Below are 20,786 nucleotides of genomic sequence, written 5' to 3'. Positions count from 1 at the left end.
CCGGCGCTGCCGGCGCTGCGGCCGTCCCCGGTGGCCCCCGGCCTCTCCGCCGGGCTCGGAGGGGCGCGGCTCCCGGTGCCCCGCCGGCAGGAAGGAGCCCCCCCGGGACCGCAGCGCTCTTACCTTCGGGCCTGTACTGGGCCACGATGGTGACGGTGTGTCCGGCCCTCTTCAGGGCCGCTGCCGCTTGTTCGTGCGTCGCGTTCCGGAGGTTGACGCCGTTCACCTGGCGAAGAGACCCGCCCGTCAGCTCGGTGGGAAGGCAGAGCCGGACACGGGCACCCGGGCCTCCCCCCCCCCCGCAAAGCCTCCAGCCTCAGGCCGGGCGCTGAGCTGCGCCTGACCTGATGGAAAAGAGCCCCCTGTCCCTGGAACGTGAGGGGGCGGCTCCCGCAGGCTCGAGAAGCCATTTATGCGGGCCGGGGGCCTGGCACTGTTTTCCCCTGGCCAAGCGGAAACCAGCTTCCTCCTCGCGATGGGGCCGGGCTAACCCAGGCCAGACCGGTTGGGTGAGGTGCTCTGCCCTGCCCTGCCTTGCCCTGCCCTGCCCTGCGTGGGCCAGCGGTTAACCCCTTAGCGGCTGGGCAGATGGGCCTGGGGAGCAAGGAGACCTGGCAAAAGCACCGTCTGCCCCCCCTCAGAAGGCCCCCACTGCACTCACCGACAGGATGCGATCGCCACGCCGCAGCTCCCCGCTCAGGTCTGCTGGTCCCCCGGCCAGGATGAAGGAGACGAAGATGCCCTCCCCATCCTCGCCTCCCACAATGTTGAAGCCCAGGCCGCTGGCGCCCTTGTGCAGCGAGACCTTTCGGGGCTCCCTGGTAGGAGGAGAGGGGTAGGGTTAGGGGGGACAGGAGCAGCTGGGGCTTGATCCCAGGATGGTGGGTGTCAATCAGCCCCCCAAAGGGTCAGCAGCACCTCCATTCACTCCAGGGTTGAACTGGACCCCCACATTTTGGGTAAAGGGAGCTTTTGGCTGGTCTTCTGATGCCCGGAAGGAGCACAAGGGAGGGGGGAGAACTGGGGAGGGTCAGCTCCTGTCCTTGGAGCCCCTCCCCCCAAGCTTCCCCTGGCTCGTAACTAGCAGCAGCCATTCCATGCCCTCCCCTCCAAGATGTTTCTCTACCCCCCTCTTCGCCTGTCAATTAGCTCTAGAGGGGTCTGCTCTTCAAGAGCTGCACGTCCCCCCAGCCAGGATGGAATCAAGCCAAGGACAGCATTGCTGACCCACTCAGACCCAGACATCCACGACAAGCCTTGCAGAGCCCCCCCCCCCACCTGAAAGCACAAATGGGGGGAGCACAATACCGAGTCCCTCTTCGACGCAGGCCGGCAGACTGCGGTGGGGGGGGCTGCCTCCCACAGGACATGGAGGAGGAGACGTTGACTGTGATCATGGTGGCTGTGTCTCTGGGGGGGGAGGGCGGGCAGCCTGCCTTTTATCTGCACTGCCCCGCCCTCCCCTCCCCTCCCTCTCCGGCAACCGGGGCTGTCAGACCCTTGAGATGATCCAGATGCAGGCGCTGCCCAGGAAGTGCCACTGGCCTTAACTCTTCCCTCCCTCTGGGCACCCGCCAGGCAGGAGGAGGAGGGCTCGGCCTGCACAGCCAGCTCTGCAGAAGAGCTGAGAGCAGGGAAGAGCCCTCCGGCTGTGGGGTGGGCCCAGAGGCCCTTGGTAGCAGGATTCGGGCACTCAAGACTGCCAGGGTCCTGGCCCGGAGGCTTCATGTGTCCATTTGCCCCTCACCTATAAATCACAGCTTGCTTGACATTGGGGTAGGGTAACCAGTGGACAAGGGGGCAGCCCCTAGAATTGCCCCTTGATGGACTCTATTTCTACCCCCAGATCAGGGCATGGACTGCCAGCCTTCCTCTGCCTCATTCTGATTAGCGCCCTCGTGTGGTCACGAACCAACGCTGCCAGTGGTTGGGTGCCCCAGGTAGCGCAGCCGGAAGCCTGCTTGCCTTGGCCCTTTGCGCCCCTCCAATGCCAGTCTCTGCCCTCTGCCCACAGAGCACTTGTCTTGCCCATCACCAGCGCAGAAAAGTGCCGGGCCGCGTGTTCAAATGGCTGTGCAAAGGCTAACTCACCCTCCCCAGATCTGCCCCTCTGCACCCCCCGACTCTCCAGCTGTGCCAACAGGCTCCCTGCCTGCTGAGGGCTGCAAGAGCCAGGCCGGAATGACTCCTGGCAGCAGTCAGAAAAGGCAGGACAGCACAGAAGGTCTGGCGTCAAAGCTCGACAATCACAGATCCTCCATAAGTTGGGCTTCCAGCTTCAACGTCCCACCCACCCTCAGAGAATCCGGCCACCTGGTGTGAAATCCCAGCCCCTCTGTGGGCCAGAGGCAGAAGGGGCAGCCTTATTGGTTGTTGAACCCAGCAGGACAGCCTGCTCACCTGGTGAAGTCCTCCTCTCCAATCAGGTGGCGGGGCACAGGTGAGTAGCGGGCAGGCGTGACCTGGGGAGGAGCAGGGTAAGCAGGCTTGCTCTCCATGCCTCCAAGGTAGCTCAGGCCAGGATTATGGCTTAGGTGGTTGTCGGTCAAGGCAGAAAAAGCTGGGGAGACAAAGTGGGGAGAGAGACCAGGCTTAGCCTCCGCTGCTCTTGGACGGCCTCCCCCTCGGCGGCCACCCAGACCCCTCCCCTCCTCCCCGAGCTGGAGGGAGGCGGGGCAGGGACGTACTGCTGCTGGCGTAGTCTGGGGGCGCGTACAGGTCGTTGATGTGAGAGCTGCCCGGCTTGGCCACCTTCAGGTACACCATATCGGAGGTGTTCTTCAGAGCAGCCACTGCCTCCTCATGCCGCACCTCTTGCAGGTTGGTGTTGTTCACCTGGGAGGGGAAGGGGAGAGGAAAGAGAGCTCCGGCATGCTCTGACTGCCCGAGCAAATCAAAACCCTGGGGGGCTCCAAAGCCCACCTGCCTGGCTCGGTTTTCCACGGTGGCATATTCCGAAAGTCAAGAGCCTCCGCAGGTTACATCCCAACCAACGATGCTCAAAGACAGACTGCTTTAGAATATGGAGGATCCACGCCTGGCAATGGCAACCAGCAAATCAACCTGCAGCTGGGTTGGGCCTCCATTCTGGGTGGTACCAGAACCAGATATAACAGGAAAACATGCTTTGTAGCCAGGAACCTCTCTCTGCGTGGCCTCTGACCTCCGTGGCATGGCCCATCGCAGCCTGTAAGGGAAGCAGCGCTGGCTACTCACTGCGAGCAGCCGGTCCCCGATCTGCAGCCGCCCGTCTTTCTGGGCTGCACCCCCTTCGATGATCTTGGTGATGTAAATGCTGTTGTCGCCCGGGATGTGCTGGTTCCCGATGCCCCCCGCGATGCTGAAGCCCAGCCCTGGAAGAGGGAGCATTGCCTGTGCTGCATTGGCGGGGGACATCCCCCTTTCATTAGGCCCGCCTTAACGTTCCTGAGTGCTTCTCAGCCATTGGCCGAGAACGGAGGGCTAAGGATGGCGGTGCCAAATGCTCCGCAAGGGGGGGCCCCTCAGCAAGGACCCGGGGGGACCTTTCCACTGCAAATGGCCAGAACAACAAGGGAACCTCACCCTTAGGGGTGGGGGGCTTCTTTACAGGAGTGTGGCCAGCCTCACTGCAAGAACTGGGGGGTGAGCCTGAGGTGCCCCCCTGCCCCCTCTCTGCAGGGCTGTGAGATATTCTCCTCCCACAGCTGGAACCAGCCGTGCCCTTCCAGGCAAAAGGTTCTGCTGAGCAGGGGGCTCGTGAGCAGCTTGACCAGGAATCTCCACAGTGCCTGCTCTGGCCGAGGCACCTTCCCAGCCAGCAGCAGCTCCGGTGGCCCCCAACAGCCAAGCCCGGCCCTGCTTGGTAAAACCCCAACTGAGTCTCTGTGAGTGTAAGCTTAAATGGCAACTGGCCCCCCAGGTCCCCAGCCCCCACCTCTCACCTTTGGGTCCTTTCATCAGGTTGACCTCCATGATGGTCTCTGGCGGGGGCTGCCTTCGCCTGACCAGCAGCCTCACCACTGGCCCTGCCTCCTTCAGCGCCTCCACAGCCTTGCTGTGCACCACCTCCGAGACGTCCACTTCGTTGACCCTCAGCACGCAGTCGTTGACCCTGCACCACGGAGCAAGAGGTGAGGGAGGAAGGGCCGGCCCCAGCGCCCCTGCCCATCTGGGCAAATCTCCCAGCCCTGCTCCTCCTGATCACACCTTCCCCAACTGGTCCTGCACTGTTGGGGCTGGGGACCTCTGCCACCTGGCACTCACCCCAGGCGGCCGTCCATGGCAGCCGCTCCACCCGGGATGATCTTGGTGATGAAAATGCCGGGGTCATCGGGGATATGGGGGTTATCGGTGCCACCAGCAATGCTGAAGCCGAGGCCAGAGTTTCCCTGCAAAGAGACCGGATATGAGCTGACCCTCCCCCCAAACAAGGAGCAGGAAGCCAAAGAGGAAGCAGAGAGCCTGGGGGGCAAGGAGGGAGAGTCCCCTGGGAAGACAACGCTTGTGGCAGACCCAGCCGGATCTCCCAGCCTCGGCTCTGTCCAGGAGTGGGACAGGACTGGAGACCTCAGCAAGCTCCATCTCTGAAGACCACGGCAGAAAAGAGACCCCCTGCATGCGCCAATTTTGTGCAGGGACGGAGGGCTCGGAGGGCTGGAGAGAAAGGCCGGACTGGGCAACTCACTCGTTCCAGGACAATTTCCTCGTACTTGAACATTCCGTCGCTGCCATTCACCTGGGGGAGAGAAGGAAATTCCAGGAGCCCAGAAATAAGGGACCCGGGCAGCAAATCACCCCTGCATGCCTGGCACCCGGAGCCCAGTGGCCAAAGACCCGCCTCGATGCCAGCAAAAGTCTCTCCTGATCCACGTGGATCAAAGCAGGTGTGCCAGACTGCCCAGGATCAGGCAGCCCGTGGCCGTGAAGCAGGAGAGGGCTGGAGAAAAAAGGCTGCTGGGCCTCAGAAGATCCTCTTTGAGGATCACAGTGAATTATCGGACAGTTAAAACCACATTCTGCACAAATGCAGATGCTGATGAAATAAGCCAGGACAACACACTGCCACGCCGGTGCTGCTTATTTCAGGAGCTCCAGGATTGTCAAATAAACACCTCTCACCACCCAAAATCCCTAACTGGTGGCCCTGCGAGTGTCCAAAATGCCCAGGGAGGCTGACAGGCTGCACAGAGATAAGAAGCCTGCAGAGTCCATGAGCACTGAAATGCTTATTGTTTAGGCAGGCAGGAATTGAGCAAGGGACCCAGCCCCAGCCCCACCCCCAGCATATTCCCGAGGGAGCCTGTTTGGGTCACCCTCTCCAAGAACTGGCAGGCCCACTTGAGGAGGGACCTCTCCCGTCAATCAATCCCACCCCCTACCTTAGGCTCCAGACAACGGACTCCACCCAACGGGCAGCCAAGAAGGGCCGCTTCCTGGAAGTGAGCAAGACCCTCTGGAGAAGGCAGGGACTCTAGCAGAGGAGGCAAACTTACGGAGAGGCCGGGCTCCAGAGTGTCGGTGTTCACAAGAATGGGTGAAGGGCTGGCCTGAAAGAGCAAAACACACCCGTGTGAATTGAGCTGCCCTCGGCAGGTTCTCTGTGGCTTCTCCACTTGCCCGGGGGGGGGGAGGAGGGGGAATCCTTTGTCGGGCTCCTACGAAGGGGTGTCCTTTCCATGTGTCATTTCCAGGACCAGTGCGCCTTCTGTCCCAGCCCCCAATTATCCCTCTATTTGCCAACCAACCCAAAACTTGCCACCTCTAACATGATCTTTCCTCTGAGTCACTGATTCCTCTGCTCTGGAGTGCCTACTTTATCCAACTCCCTAATCTTTGGCAGATCCTGGACAGATCCAGAATCCAGGGATCTCTCAGGTTCTGTCATTACCCAGGAGAAGGGATGAGAAAGAAAAGATTCTTTAGCAATATTTTCATATTTTTTTTGTTTTCCACCAACTATCCCTCAGGAGCTAACAATGACCACAACAACTAGATTTCAATGATAATTTTAAAAGTGCAGTATCGAATAATGAAGCCCAATTAATAAATTAGGCGGGGAACCGTTTTTATAATAATTGTTTAAAAAACCCTTATTTTTGAAAGGTCTGGCCAAATAAAGAGGTTTCTTTCCATCCTGCATCGAGAAGAGCAACCTAGTCTCACAGTCAGCCTTCAGTTCCCCCCACCCCACGGCCCTCCAACCCCAAAATGGCAATTTCAGTTTTGGGGGCTTCCTGTTGTTGCTTGGTGCCAAGTTTGAACTTGTAAAAGAAATACTCAAAACAGGAAGCTGTTGCCAAAACCCAAACCAATGGCAGTCAACAGTTATGAATCCATTACAAAAAAAACCCTAGAACAGTTGTGCTGAAAGCCAAAATCTGTATAAAGACAAACATGCTCAAGAAAATGCAAATTGGGAAAACAGAACCCATAAAGAAAAAGATGATTAAATGATTAAAAGAAAAAGGGGGGAGGGCTGGGGGGGGGGGAAAATACACACGTGACACCAAGTGACGTCCCTTTCACACAAGATTCCTTTGAAGACCTTGAGAAGCCCAGTGGCTGAGTTACACTCCCTCTCCCCCCCCCTCTCTCTCTCTCTCACACACACACACACACACACACACACCTACCTACCTACCTGTCGGTCCATCCATCCACCCATCCTGCAGGTTACATTGTTGCCTTTGGAGCACAAACTAATAAAATGACTCAGATTTTTATTTTAATTGGTTAATAATAAAAGAGAATATTTGTAGCTCAGGGGTTAACATGAGGATCCTTGGTGCTCTCTGAACTTGCTTCCTTGCAGACGTTTCATTACTCAAACTAGCTTACATCTAGCATTGATGACTAGCACTGATAATGCTACCTAGTTCAGGTAACGAAACGCCTGCAAGAAAACAAGCAAGCTCAGAGGATCAAGAACCCCTCGTAACTGGTTAATTTTATGGCCTTCTGTGCAGTTTAAATCCACCTGCTTGCTTCCTCATATTGCCACGGGGGCTCTGGGCCTCCTCGGTCTCCCCAACTCGGGCGTCCCCAGGTGCCTCCTCGCCCCGTTTCCCCAGGCGTCGGGAGCTGTCCAGCACCGGCGCCTGCTGAAGTGGGCAAAAAGTGGGCTCCGGCTCTTCTTCCGAGGCAGGCAGCTGCGGGAGGACGAAGGCAGCCCCACCCCTCCCGGCCCCAAGGGATCAGCCCTCTTCCCAGCCTCGGCCAGAGCCACTGCCAGCCAGAGCAGGCATCTGGGCTTGACCGCCCGGGGCGGATTCAGCCAAAGGCCAACATGCCAGGAAACAGAGCTGCCTCCATATCCACAGAAAAGAGGCGAGGAGGGAGGGAGCGCCGCCGGATATCATTGACTGGGGTTTTGCCCTTCACTGGAAGACATTTCCGTCGAGGGAGCAGCCAGCCTGGCAGCCCCATTGGCCCCCTTCCTTTGCCTCCCATTCTCCTCGCTCCCCTGTCTACAATGCCTGGGGTGCACTCAGGATCCCACAGTGCTCGCTCACCAGCCCAAATGGCTTTCCAGCCAAATGAACCCCTTGTTCCCAGTGGGGACTCTGAGCTGAAAGGCTCTCTGTGGGGCCAAGAGGAGTGAGGAAGCAGAGCTGAAACGCTCCTGAGGAGGAAAGGCAGTCCACCCAATCCTTGGAATCCCAGATCTAGCCTGGCCAAGATCCCCAAGCAAGCTGTCGATGGATGGTCTCCCTTAGCAACATCCACTCAGTTATGTTATGCTTCGATCCCTCCCCTCCCCCACCCCCTGGTCCTGAAAAAAAGCAGATGGAACGAAGCAGAGTCAAGCACAGGCTGAACACCAGTAAATAGAAAACCGCACGAGAAATGAAATTCCAAACCAAATCAATAGAATTTCCCAAAGATGCCACACTTTAAAGACAGATTCAGACACCCTGACAAGCTGGGTGTGAGGGAACAGTCAGGTTGGTAATGGGAGGAGAAATTAAGCCCTCCCACAGCGATTGGGTGAACTGAGTATGGTCAGCACCAACATAAGGACCATGAGCTGGGTCTCCAAGGGCAGGTCCGTGCGATAGGACAGGCCTATTCTCCACCATCCCAGAGAAATTACTATGCAGAATATTACCTATTGTATTCTTTATTTCCTAGAAAAAGTGATAGCAAAGCAGCTTTCATTGGAACAGAAGGAAAAACCTATCAGTATTAATAGTGGAAGCGGTAGTAGCAGTGAGTAGTTGTACACTGAAATCCATTTCCTAAGGAAAGGATGAGCCACTCTAGGCTGGCCATTTAGGAGACACTGCATAGCCACTGGTCAGGTGATGAGAAGACACCCCCCCACACACACACACACACGTCAACATCAGGCAGGGATCTCCCCAACCAAGGAGGCTTTTCCAGTCAACCTCCGGCTACCTTTAGGCAGTGGGGAGAAGGAAGGCCTCCAAAGCTTCCAGAAAGAAAACTCACAAGGGCTTGTCAACCCAAAGCCACTGCCTTCCAAAGCCAAGCCAGCTTCCTGCTCTGCTGGCAAACTTCCAGGAGCAGGTTGCCTGGCCAGAAAACGCCAGACCATCATCCCTCAACCTGCCTGAGCCTGGCCTGCAAATAGCCCCCCTTTCCACAGCACAGCTCCACTCCGCCTCGAGGCAGCCTTGCCTCAAATTTTGCAGAGGTTCAGAAGGCGCTAATTTTTCAGCCAATTTCAGGGGTCGGTTGGGTGGGTTTTGTAGGCAGGAAAACAGTCCCAAAGAGCAATGGAGAAGCCGAGCCCTCTTCCTTATTCGAGCGGGAGTGCTGCACAGAGGCCAGTCTAAACTAAGAGCGGCCAAGAACAGGCATCCTATAGAGACACTAGAGGGGCAAGACTCCGTAAGAGTGAAATATAAATTAGGATTATTTTAGAGCAGGGGCTACAGGTCAGCGGGCAGCCCCAGCCACCCCTTGCAAGGCTCCCAGACCCAGTGAGAACCTTCCTGCCCATCTCCAGAGCTTCTGGGATCCCGGGCAGCTGTCAGAGAGCCTGAAAAGAAGGGGAGGCCCTCAGCTGATTCTCAGCTTCTGCTGAGAAAGATTTGGAGGTTCACAAGCAGAAGCCCGGCTTTCAAAGCCTGTGCAATCAAATGAACCATTTTAGGCTGGGTTCTATGCCAAGTTTGTTACCTGCTAGAGAGAAAGAGAAGCAAAGCCCAGTTAGTGCCTCCCCCACCTCAAAACTTGAGAAATGTCAGTGACATTTAACAAATGCTATAAAATTTGCTCCACAGCCTTTACGGCAACCTTCTTCTTGAGTCCTTTGTAGCATGGCCAGACAACGGCATGAGACAGGCAAGGCTCAGGAGCAGGCCCTCGCCACAAACCCTTCAGTGCCACTCCGAGGGGCTCGGTGGGCACATTGAAGTGGTTTTCTTGGTGACAAGACTGAAGCGGCTGGCTTTGGCTTTTCTGACCTCCAGGTTCCTCTTGGGATTCCCAACCCGAAAGCTGAGCCTGACTTTACAGCATTTCCAAGATCAGCCCAGGCTGGGCATCCTCACGGCAGCAGGTATCACCGAAAGGCCTATTTCTGAGAAAATGACCCCAGCTAAGCAGGAAAACTGCAGGCATGGAGGACGGAGAGAGTAAAGGCAACCTTGCTGGGAATTGAAGCTCCTTCTCCCCCGAGCCCCCGTCAGCCCCCTCCTCTCCCACTTCTTCACAAACTATTCTGATGGCAGCAGAGTCTGATATGGGAAGGACCCCATATTTTATTATTAGTGCATCCTAATGTTATTTATAGAGAATCAGACATGTGATAATTCCTGGAACAATCTGTGGGAAATTGGCTGCATCCCTTGTAGATCTAGGATCTGCCCCTGGAGGTTGCTCTGGGATCTGAAGCCCCCCTCCCCGTCTCACAGGTCTACTGCCCAAACTCTGCCTTTAAAAGGTGGTGTGACTCCATTATCAGTCTCCCCTAAAGATCACCCTGCCCAGGGCCAGCGGGATGTTCTAGGAAGGCAAACCTTTGACGCTAAACCTGTCAATAAATGAGAAACAGAAAGATCTCCTGGTGGGGTCAATGTGGATCAACAAGGTTTGGTTCCAGCATATTATAGCCCCAGCCTAAAGACCCCACACTGACTGTCTCAGATACACAAAGAGTTCCCACTAGAAGGACCCACAGAACTTCAGGTTCTGTGAAAACGGTTGATTGCTATTGCTGGAGGCCTTCTATGTGGATACCTGGATGGGAGAAGAAGGTGCCCTGGTAGGAAAGGACTACCATAGCACACCTGTGGAAAAAGGGGATGCACAGGGGCAGTGATGGGCATCCTATTGCAGAGCCCAGAGAAAAGTACAGGCGATGCTGGAAACAGCTGCAGCTTCCCCAACCTGCCTCTCTTGGCTGGGAAGACCCTAAAAGCTGCCGTCCGGATTTGTGCAAGGGACTGAGAGGCAAAAATCCCAGGAAGGACCCCTACCCCATAACAGGGCAGGTTAGAAGCATCAGGAAAGCCCGGCTCACAACGGTTTTCCCAAGGAAGCTTCCTTCCTTCCTCCTGGGATGGGGGGGCAGGTGCCCGGAGTCCCTAGGATGGAGGGGACCTGGGAGAAGCCCTCTGTTCTCAGAGCCCCACATACTAAATGCCAGGCAGCTGAGGGGGGGGGGCGCAGGTTTCCGTCCCTCTGAGTCATAGCGAACGCCAGAGCAACTGGCAGACATCCTGCCTCGCGCAGAACAGGCAGAGCATCCCAAGGGGAGCCAGGGAAAGCGGCAGGTGGCTCCCCACGGCCCCCACCCGCCACTCCAGGGGCCTGACAGTCCCACGCCAGCCCATAGGCCGCCTTGCCCACTTCCCCTGCCTTCCCCCAGCTGTGCTGCTTTCCACTCCACTCCCCCCCCCCCGCGCCCTCCTCCGCCCCCACCTTCTAGTGCCAGGATGAAGCTCCCTCCCTCCCTCCCTGAATAGAACATGAGTAGCCATGGCAACCTCACCCTGCCAACCTCCCACCTCCAGCTTCTCGGCCCCATCCTCTCCCTCACTCTCTCCCCCCATTGCCTCAGGAAACCCACCCACCTCCGGGACTCCCAGAGGCCTCCTGCCCCACCCGTCCACCCTCAGCAGGGCACCGCTCGGCACACCCCACCCACCCAGCCCCCCTTGTCCCATTTGATCCGTCACCCACTCTTTTTGCCTCAGGCAACCTCCGAGCCCCAGCGCTGCCCGGCTCCCTCCAGCTCCGCTTCTCCCAATCCTGGGTACCATCAAGCGTCCAGAGTGGCAGAAGCCAAGGCTGCCTCTCGCTTTTCTGAGCCGCCACACCAGAAACCCCAAAATGGTGTGGTAATGGACTGGGGAACCCTGCCCTGGCTCCTTCCCGGTGCCCCCTCCCGGCACAACCCTCTCCGCACAGACCAGCCATGGGACAGGAAGGGCCCCCCCTCTCCAAATAAGGCTGCCTCCCCACCCCGCCCTCCTGCCAACCGCTTTGCCCTGGCACGTGTGCCCTGTTCTGGGTCACTCCACAGGGGCAACGGGGTGCATGTTCCTTTATGCCCTGGCTAAGGAGTCACTTCACTAGCAATGGGAAATGATGGGGGTGGGAGGAGGCAGAGGAGCATTGAAAAGACCCTGCCGGGGTGGGGGTCCTTGGCCTACAAAATCAACCAGAGCAGTCCGGCCTCCCCCAGGCTCTGCCAATTTCCCTCCAGTCTGACACCAGAGACAAAGTGGGGCCAAGAACAAGTGGCCTGATTGCCCCCCTCCCTTCAGGCCTGGCCTTCCCCAAATACTAGAGAGCTCGTGATAAGAGGGGCCAGGCAACCCCACATAAGCACACGCACACATAGCAGGGCCATAGGTAGGGGGCAACCTGGGACAGTGCCCCACCTCCCTTTCTGGCCCTACTAAAGACAGGCCCCCCAGTAGAGGCCATGAGGGACCACGCCGGTTGGCCAGGTTGGCAGAGGGCAAGCCCCCCTCACCAGCAGAGGCAGCCAAGCTCAGCGCAAACCCTCCCAACATCTCTGTGAGCAATTTGGCCTGCCTGGGCCCACTCTCTGAGCCGAGCCCCATCCTCCACAGCCTGCCAGGACCTATCTAGCTCAGCTTCTGTGCCAGCCCCCCCCAAACACCACCACCCCTTAGTTCTCCCAAACCTTTTCTCATCATACCACCATTGCGCCTTTTGACCAGCACCATGTTAAACAGCCAGACCCAGAGCAGAGCCGTTCTTCACTCCAGCATGCGCGCACGCACATACATGCACACACACACACACATGCACACACACATCTTGCCACTGCCATCTTAGGAGAGAGATGTGTATGTACCAATTTCCATCTGACAGCTCTGGGGGAAGGGTGCCCAGCAGCTTCACACACACCGCACAGATTGTCCACCATAACCCCTCCCCCCACCAGGAGCTGGCCAGGCGGCATTTGGCAGGGGGCATTAGTGAACAGCAGGGCCGGTGGTCTTCACAACCTCAGTGCCCAGTGCCAAGGTGAGGGGCCGTGACACACAGGCAGGGAAGGCAAAACTGGACGCGGTTGTTCCCTCTCCGCCTGGGCGGCACCCGGGATCCTGCCCCTCCAGGGCTGGGCTGGGGCGAGGCAGCCTCCAGCAAGAGAGGCTTGGCCCACTCGCGCAAGACGGGGACCCACCGAGACAGCAGCCTCCATTTTACTGCCTCGCGTGAGGCTCCATCCATTTTCTCCGCTGGTCGCCGAGGAGGCTGGCGGCGCGGAGGTTTCCCGATCCCTTTCTGGGCCGGACCGAAGGGTCCGAGGTCCTACAGCCACATTTTATCAGAAGCAGCCCCGCGGGGAAACGGTGCTGGTGGCCTTCCCGACGGCCGCTTGGCCCTGGGTTGAGGGAAGGGCCAGGAGCGCTCCTGCCCGGTGAGGCCTCGCCCGCTCCCCCTTCGCGCCCGAGCAGCGGCACCCACCTGTTCATACCAGTCGCGGTTCGAGCAGGTGCATTCGGGCCACCAGGCAGGGCCGCTGCCGTTGATCTTGGGGGTGCCCGCCCCGCCGCCCCCCTTGGCCGGACCCTGCTTGGGCGGCGCGGGGGGGGCGCTGTCGCGGGCCGTGGGGACCAGCTTGCCCTTGGCCCGGGCCGTGGGGGTGGCGCCCCCGGGCTGCGAGGGCAGCGTCTGCGAGCCGTAGCCCCCGTAGCCGCCCCCGCCGCCGCCGAACTGCTCGTGCTGCTGCCACTCGCCGTAGCTGGGGGGCTCCATGCGCCGCAGGGCCGCCATGCGCGTCACCTCGTAGCACTCCGGGCAGCGGCAGCAGTGGTGGTGCTTGTGCATCTTGCCCGCGCCGAGACAATGACCCCGCCGGCCCCGCCGCTCCCTCCGCCAGCCGCCCAGCCCGTCACCTCCGCGGGCGCGCCGACCACGCCGCCGCCGTCGTCGCTAGCGCATCGTCACCGCGGCGGCGGCGGCAACCGCGCCGCATCGCCCAGCTCCGCGGAGGGGGCGCCGCCTTCCCCCGGCGGCGGCGGCGGCGGCGGCTGCGAGGGGCGGCCGGGCGAGCGATCCCCTGCCCCGGCCCGAGGGCTGCGCGGCTGAGGCGGCGGGGCGCGGGGGCTTCTCCGGCTGGCGGAGCCCGGCGAGGAAGGGGCGGCCGCTGCTGCTGCTGCTGCTGCTGCTGCTGCTGCTGCTGCTGCTGCTGCTGCTGCTGCTGCTGCTGCTGCTGCTGCTGCTGCCGCGGCTGGGGAGAGCGGAGGGGCCGCGCCGCCTGCGCTCCCTGGACGGGAAAGGGGGCAGGCAGAGCATCGCGCTCGCCCCGCAGCTCCCGTTCGCCGCGCCGCAGCCAATCGGTGCGCAGGGCAGCGGCGGCAGCGCCGCGCATGTTAAGCAGGGGCCCTTAAAGGCGCAGCGGCAGCCCTCCCGCACGCCGCACCGGAGGGGGGGGGGCGGCGGGGGATGCGGCCCGGGCCTCTCCTCTTTCCCCCCCCCCCGTCCCCGTCCCCGTCCCCGTCCGTCTTGACTCTCCCCCTGCCAGGTAGGCTAGGCAGGGAAAGACCCACTGCAGGGGTCCTCAGAAAGGGAACAGGAGCCCCCGTCTGTATTCCTCCGGATTCCAGAGGAGCGAGCCCCCTTCTCTTAATGGGCTCCATCCCACCCATCATCCCACCCATCCGAGATGCAACTGCAATGGCAACTGGAAGCAGAACCCTTAACTCTCCTTCCTCCCTGCTGACCGACTGCCCAGGGACTGCCCAGGGTCTCGGTCTGGGCTTCCGTCCGAGCCTGCCCACCTTCCCAAGATCAGTCAAGGTCAGAGAGCGGCTGCCGCTCGCCTGGGCCAGAGCAGGGCTTCCCCCAAGGGCTGCTCTCCTGGCAGCTGTGAGGCATCTGCTACTTCTGGGACCCCCTTCTTCCCTCTTCCACACAGCTGCGAGGCACCCTGGGGCTAACTAGACCCCACCCTGGGGAAGCCCAGGCCAGGGCAGCCTACAAAGGCCCTCTCCCTCAAAGAAAGTTCCTAGAAATTTTCATTTCTAAAAGAGCAAACTCTTAGATATCATCCTGGCAGGGTGCCAGCAGCCCTCCTGGATACTCTGAAGTGCAGCCTCCAAAGCCGCTAACCTCAAGATCCTCCCTTAGGGTGCTGCCAATGAAATGGGATTCGCAGGCACGTTGACTTTTTGCCACCTCCAGCGTCAGGTGGAAACCGAATCAAGCGGCTGAATAGGAGGAGGAAGTTGGGTTACGTGTGTGCACCGTCTTGAGCTATTTGTCAAAGTAATAAAGGCAGGATACAAATAAATAATAGAAATAAAAACATCTAAAAAGCCTCCAACCAAGGCAAGTTTGTCTTTGGGGCCATTATGAGCCATGGTAGCTGCGCTTCTTAATCAGGAATTGTGGGGTTCCTAGCCCAGCCCCAAACCACAACATTTAGCAACTTGGACACTTTCTCTTCTTCCTCTGCAGACCTGACAATGCTCCAGTCTGTGGCTGCAGGAGGTTGAGAGTCCTCCCCTTAGCCAGACCTTTGAGCAGTGCGGGGAGGCGCCAGGACCTGTACCTGAGCCCCACCGCCAGTGGGAGACTCCCATAAGACACGGATATTCTTCTCCACGCTGGGCAAAAGGCTTTTGCCAGCAGAAGTTGAGAAGCAGCCAGACTCCTCCCTTCTATGTCGTATTCACAGCGGCCGGCCTCAGAAGGTGTAAGGCTGAGCGAGCGGCCGGCCACATCCAGAGGGTGGGGATTTGAGCCCAGGGCTCCCTGGAGCTACACTTCTCCAAAACCTTATGGCAGCCCACATCCTCGTACCAAAAATACTGGCTACTGTGACAGAAAGGAAATATAGTAAATCTTCACTAATGTATCCCGAACCCACTTCATATCACCATTTTTGCCTGGTTGCTGAACGTGCCCACTGGAATGCCACTCAAGAGGTTGCATATGCCCCTTCTTTAATCATAACACCGCATCACAAGAACTGTCACTGTCAATCCAACGCCACCCTAGAGCACGGCCCAAACTGCACCAGGAGCCTCAGCAATGGACATTCTGCTTTTGGGTAGCGGGGGGGGGGGGGGAAGTGACCCACCATGATCCCTTCAACTGATTTCTAAATGGGTTCTGGAGGGTCCTGCTCTAAATGTCCCAGGACAAGCAATACAATACAAACTGGGTGGACCCCTACACCACATTAAGCCTTGTTGCAGCTCATTTCGCTTCGCTTAGAGAGTGACACAAGCTCCCCACCATGTTGTTGTAAACTAGGTTGACAATTTGGCCCTGTTTTGTGAACTGCAGTAGGCCACTTTCCGTTCCAGAAACCAAGCCGAGCCAACCGGCTTAGTAGGATGTGGTGTTCAACGCCTCCAGACAAGTCGAAGAGCGTAATTCCGAGTGATGCAGGAGCTCCTTTCTCAGTTATTCAAAGCAAGGCCCACCGTGCCCAGCCCTGGCACGTGCCCGTTCTACCTCCCTGTCAGAGAATACATTACCAAGAGAGGACCAGGGAAACTGAGGCAATAAAAGTTGGAAGTAACATCATCTGCAGAGAAAAGCCCCGGAGGGAGAGGAGGGTCTGGCTCTCAGTCCTCCAAAGGACTGGCAAAGCGACATTAGGGCCTTCAGAGGGGCCGAAAGAGCAGGATGGGAGAGCCAGTCCACCAGCCGCAGAGTCAATGCAAATGGGGAACTGCGCCACCTCTGGGAGCCAATGGTCAGCAATTCCAAGAGGCCCCAGGAAACCCCTTCTGAGCTCAGGGGAAAGTGGTGAACTGCAGGGGACACAATCTAGCCCCACATCTAAACAGACGTCACAAGTCTGATTTCCTTTCAGTGAAGCCTCCACCTATGCTGGGGAAGGGGGCTCCCAGAGACAGGAACAGCCCAGAGGAGCGAACCCTGCCCCTTGACTTCCCTCCCAGGCCTGAGGAGGCCAAGGTCTAGAAAAATCCTGGTGCTCTGCTGCTGGGATTCCCTGCAGGCTGTTCCCTCAACCCTCCCTGCGCTGGGTCCCCTTTAAAGAAGGAAGGTAATACAACAGATTTCTGAATGGCTGTTCCCTCCCCCTCCCACCCACTCACTTCTTAGCCAATCAGCCAGCAAACTGGAATCCCAGCAGCAGAGATTTCTTAAAGGCACCATTGAAAGCTCACCAAATTCCATTTCCAGGCTTTTCGGTTGCTTTCCAAAATGACCCGTGTGCCTCTTTCCCCAATTCTTCAGCCCTTCTTCCCACACAAATGCCCGGATGGCACGCAAAGCCGAGAGGCCAACCTGGGAAGCCAACCTCAGCAACAGCACCTGGCAGAGAGCGTGCGCACAGGCATTTCTGCCCCTGGACAATCTGCCTGGGACACCACTAGGACAGAAGCTTCCCAGTCACTTTGAACTCTCGAGATGTGTGGGACAGGCCTTTGGAATTGAGTGCATGGAGGCCCCCCCAGGAGGGAGACTGCTGACCTAGGAAATCCTCATCTGGACAGATGATGGGTTTTAAAATCGATCTCCTGTAGCCACCCAGTTTTGGCTAGAGTAGACCAGCACGCTGCCCCCCCCTCAGAAGAGAGGGTGTGATGCAGAAACAGTTACTGCTGTGGGCAACCTGTATTGCCCTTTGGCGCAGAGGGAAGCTGGAGAACTAAATCCAAACTGCAGGTTTCCTCATCTAGGAATTGAATCAAGGCTCAAAGACCCCCGTTAGGATCTGCCCCGTCCCATCCCATCTCCCTGCTTCGCACAGCCGCTGCGCTTTACCAGGAATTGCCGGGAGTGGACATGGTGGCAGGGCTGCACGTGGCTGCGCTCCAGAGACAGAGGGTGTTCCCTCCATTTCAGGAGACCAGCCACATCCCGAGGCCTGAAGGTGAGCAGGCCGGGACAAAAGGGGAGAAGGGTGGCCCAACCCTTGAGGCTGGAGGTAAAGCAGGGAGGAAGCCAGGAGGCCCCGCTCGGCCCCATGCCTGCCCCAAAAAGTCCCCCTCCATCTTCCTGGGACAGAGCCAGCCTCCCCTGCTGCTGCCTCAAAGAGCCAGCTAGAGCCAGTAGGCGCTGGACCCACGAGGACAGGATGGAGCTCCTAGCCGAACCCACATGGGACTGGAGGCCCCCAATTCCCCCAAAAGTCTCCTCTGCCATTCCTGCAACCAGCCGAGCTCCACGCAGACGGCAGCTGGGTTGCTAGGCAGCAGCAGGAAGATGTCAGTAGAGGAAAAGAGCCCACGTGAAATTGGCTGCGCTCGTGGCCCAAACCTGGGCTCCCCCCTCCACTGCAAGGAGGCTGTTGCACCGCCCATCACCCCCCCCCCCTTTGACACTCAGGAGGCTGCCGGACACTCCCAGATAACAGCTGACCTTCCAGCAGTGCTGAACTGCAAGCTGTGCCTGCAATCAAATAAGGGGAGCCAGCAATTCACGGGCAGAAGCAGGATGCAGACAGGCCCTCATCCTCCACCATCTCTTCCGCTCCCAAAGTTTAACACTGCTGACTTCCAGAACCAGCCTGTCAAAAGACTCCAGGAGTGGGGTTGATGTGTGGAAACCTTCATGCAAGACAAACAGCGGGGGCCCTTTTAGTTGAGCTTGCTTTGTTTCCTAAGTTTAGAGCCTCATTTTTTTCTTTAGAGGGCACCCTGCTGGTTTAAGGGGAAGAGAAAATCAGGCTGCCCCAAGAGGTCTTAAGCACAACTGGACCCCAAAAAGAAATTAGATTCCCCCCTGCAACAATTCCCTTGCCCCCTCCTCTTTGAACCCAACTCAGCCTTTTTGCAGCCTCGTTCTCATCCCTGGGAGACCCCATGATTCCACAGGAGGCCATGCCCTGCTCCCCTTCCTGGGTTTGCCCCCAGCTGCTTATCTGCAGCATTGAGACCCTCACCTTGGGCAAGATGCTGCTGACACCCACCACCAGACTGCAGACGTGTGCAGGCAGCTCAGTCCTGCTCTGGGTCACTCTCACCAACTGCGGCACCAGTTCTGCATCTGACGCCCCCGTTGCTCTTCCCTGGAATATTGAAAAAGCAATGAACTCTGGAGAACAGAGAAAAAGGCGCTTCCGTTTTGAAAACCAACAGACCTTTCCCGCTCTGGCTGCACCTTGGATTGTGGAACTCCTCACGAGCAAGGGGGGAAAATGTCAGGCCTACCAAGCTGCAAAGGACTCAACTCCTGGGGACTATGCACCCCCAGGACTATGCATCCCAAAGTTAGCCCTGGCTGCATCAGCAGAATTCCCCCCCAGGCTCACACCCATCCTGAGGAGGAACAAGGAAGGGGGGAGAAGCCCCTTTTTGCTAATACCCCCTGCAACTCCACTACTACAATGGTGGCAACTAAGATGGTTTTAAAAGCTTGGGAGATTATATGTACACTTGCCTAAGATTTATGCTGATTAGCAGTGCCAGAGAACTACGACACACTTGCTAATCCTTCCTTCTGGAGTCACTTTTCTCAAATCTGCCCCTCTGGGTGCCTAAGCTGTTGACCAGGCTATAAGCATCCACCTGCCAATTCCGTCTGCTGTTGCCATGAGGATGGGAGACGTGCTCTTTCCTCTTTCAAAAAATAAGCACTGAAAATCACAGACATTAATTTTCTAGGCTTGGCCAATTAAAACACAGCTTGTTAAGAAGGCCTCAAGGTCAGCCTGAAAGGGAAGCAGCGCACAGCCCGGCAAGTGACCAGCAGGGTCTCTTCCCAGCCTCAGACTTTTAGAAGAAACCGAGAAAGCCAGGGGATGATGGAGGTAGGAGGGGGAGGAGGAAAGGGGGGGCTGTGGGGAGGAGCTACTCTACTGCCCAAACCAAGGACCCGCCAGGGGTCCAGGGGAGCCTCAAATCAGGGCAGGGGGATGAAAGGGCCGCAGGACCTCGGATCCCCCCAGGGTGAGCAGGCGATCCGCCACTGGCTGGAGAAAGGCGTTCAAGCAAGGGGGCTCATGCAGCTTCCTCACCAGACACCAGTGGACAAAGTGCTTCCCACGTGTTTCTCTCTTGCTCAGCAGCCAAAAGGGGAGGGCAGAGCAGGGCATCCTGCCGCACAGCCAAAGGCAGGTTCGGGGCTTGGGACGAAAGGGCTTGGCCCTAGTGTGGGGCCAAATGCAGTTCCTCATCGCTGGCACAGCTAATCAGGCATCCAGAGAGCTGTAAGAGGTGCTCGAGGGAAGCAAAGGGGAGCCCCTCCTTAAGGGGGTCCATCGGCCTCACCTGCAGTGGCTGGCCCTCTCGGCCCCCTGGGTCAGCAGCATCGTGGATCTTGGAGGGGCTCCCAGGCCCCAGATGGGCAGACCCATCTTGCTGGCAGGTGGGGAGCACGCTCAGCTCATAGCACTCCTGGATGTCTGGGAGACAGACCGAAAGACACCTTGAGAGGCCAGCTCAGAAGACCCCTCCTGCTCTGCCCCCTGGCAGAGCCACCCCCCCCGAAGAACCCCTCAGCCCCTCAGCAGAATCTGGGCATCTGCTTCTCTAACGGGCTGGTCGAAGGGAGAACTGGCTACCAGCCAACCCTGTGGGGCTGTGGCTAAGGGAGTCAGGCAAGAGGAGCCAGGTGGTCTCACCTGCTGAGCCAAAAAGCAGCCCTGCTCCGCAGAGAACTCCCAGCGTGGCCAGCAGGGGGAGCAAACGTGGCCTGAGAGTGAGAAGGCTCTCCAGTGCCCCCCCCCCCACCTTCTTTTTATCTTGCCTCCTTCCTATTAGGGTACAAGTCTTAAAGCCAGACGAATCTCTGGCCTCAGAGGGAGAAGATGCCCAGAGGCTGCACAATGTCCTCTGAAGAGACTCCGGTCTTTGTGGGATACAGTTCTGTGGAGGCCTGAACATCGCCCCCCCCAAGCAGCTGCTCTGGTTTAAGGGAGCCTAAACCTAGATGCACCCCCAGGAGGGGCATAGCCTGCGCGCTCGGCTGTTGCCAGCCACCCTTACCCAGCAGGGCCTGGAAAAGCTCACTCTGAAATACACGGACCACTTTCTCGATTGAGGCTCGCAGAGGCTGTTCCACCGGGGACTGCAGAATCGCCTGATAGCGGGCCAGGATTGCCACAGCTCGCTGGGTGTCTGCAAGGCAAGAGCAAAGCTTGAGGGAGGCCCGGGGCCTGTATCCACCGAGCTCCCCCTCCCCAGGACACAGGGCTCCTCTCCACACAGGCAGGTTCCTGCAGCTGGCAGGGGGCACTTCCTTAACTCTCCGTTTTCTAGCATGGATCAGAATCCAGGATCCATATTCACACAATCAAGGCAAGGAGTCCAGAACCAGGACTTTTTTTGTCCCATGGAGAGACCAGGCCTGCTAGCACCAACAAGCAGCTCTGGCGGTTCCAGAGGTCCTAGCTAAATAGGACCGGTTCTCCACATGTAAGAAATCTC

At 58.2% G+C, this 20,786-nt stretch overlaps 1 protein-coding gene across 4 annotated transcripts in view; it reads right to left on the bottom strand.

Moving 5' to 3' along the window:
- DLG3 (discs large MAGUK scaffold protein 3) overlaps positions 1-20,786 on the bottom strand; it is a 38,312-nt gene that overhangs the window by 16,513 nt on the left and 1,013 nt on the right. The window contains exons 2-13 of one of the 4 annotated variants that reach the window (XM_083372089.1): positions 20,346-20,477; positions 19,629-19,762; positions 18,302-18,427; positions 5,475-5,528; positions 4,667-4,717; positions 4,246-4,370; positions 3,924-4,093; positions 3,217-3,353; positions 2,688-2,835; positions 2,401-2,560; positions 662-818; positions 124-226 (exon numbers count right to left, since the gene is read on the bottom strand). In XM_083372089.1, coding sequence (XP_083228215.1) covers positions 124-226; positions 662-818; positions 2,401-2,560; positions 2,688-2,835; positions 3,217-3,353; positions 3,924-4,093; positions 4,246-4,370; positions 4,667-4,717; positions 5,475-5,528; positions 18,302-18,427; positions 19,629-19,762; positions 20,346-20,477 — 1,497 coding nt within the window. Of the gene's footprint in view, positions 1-123; positions 227-344; positions 475-661; positions 819-1,308; positions 1,387-2,400; positions 2,561-2,687; positions 2,836-3,216; positions 3,354-3,923; positions 4,094-4,245; positions 4,371-4,666; positions 4,718-5,474; positions 5,529-18,301; positions 18,428-19,628; positions 19,763-20,345; positions 20,478-20,786 lie in introns of those variants that run through there. The other 3 variants (XM_083372090.1, XM_083372091.1, XM_083372092.1) reach the window with 3 other exon arrangements.

Source organism: Vipera ursinii, assembly GCF_947247035.1.
Source record: "Vipera ursinii genome assembly, chromosome: 12".
Classification (NCBI taxonomy): Eukaryota; Metazoa; Chordata; class Lepidosauria; order Squamata; family Viperidae; genus Vipera; species Vipera ursinii.
This window is presented reverse-complemented; position numbering and strand designations above follow the sequence as displayed.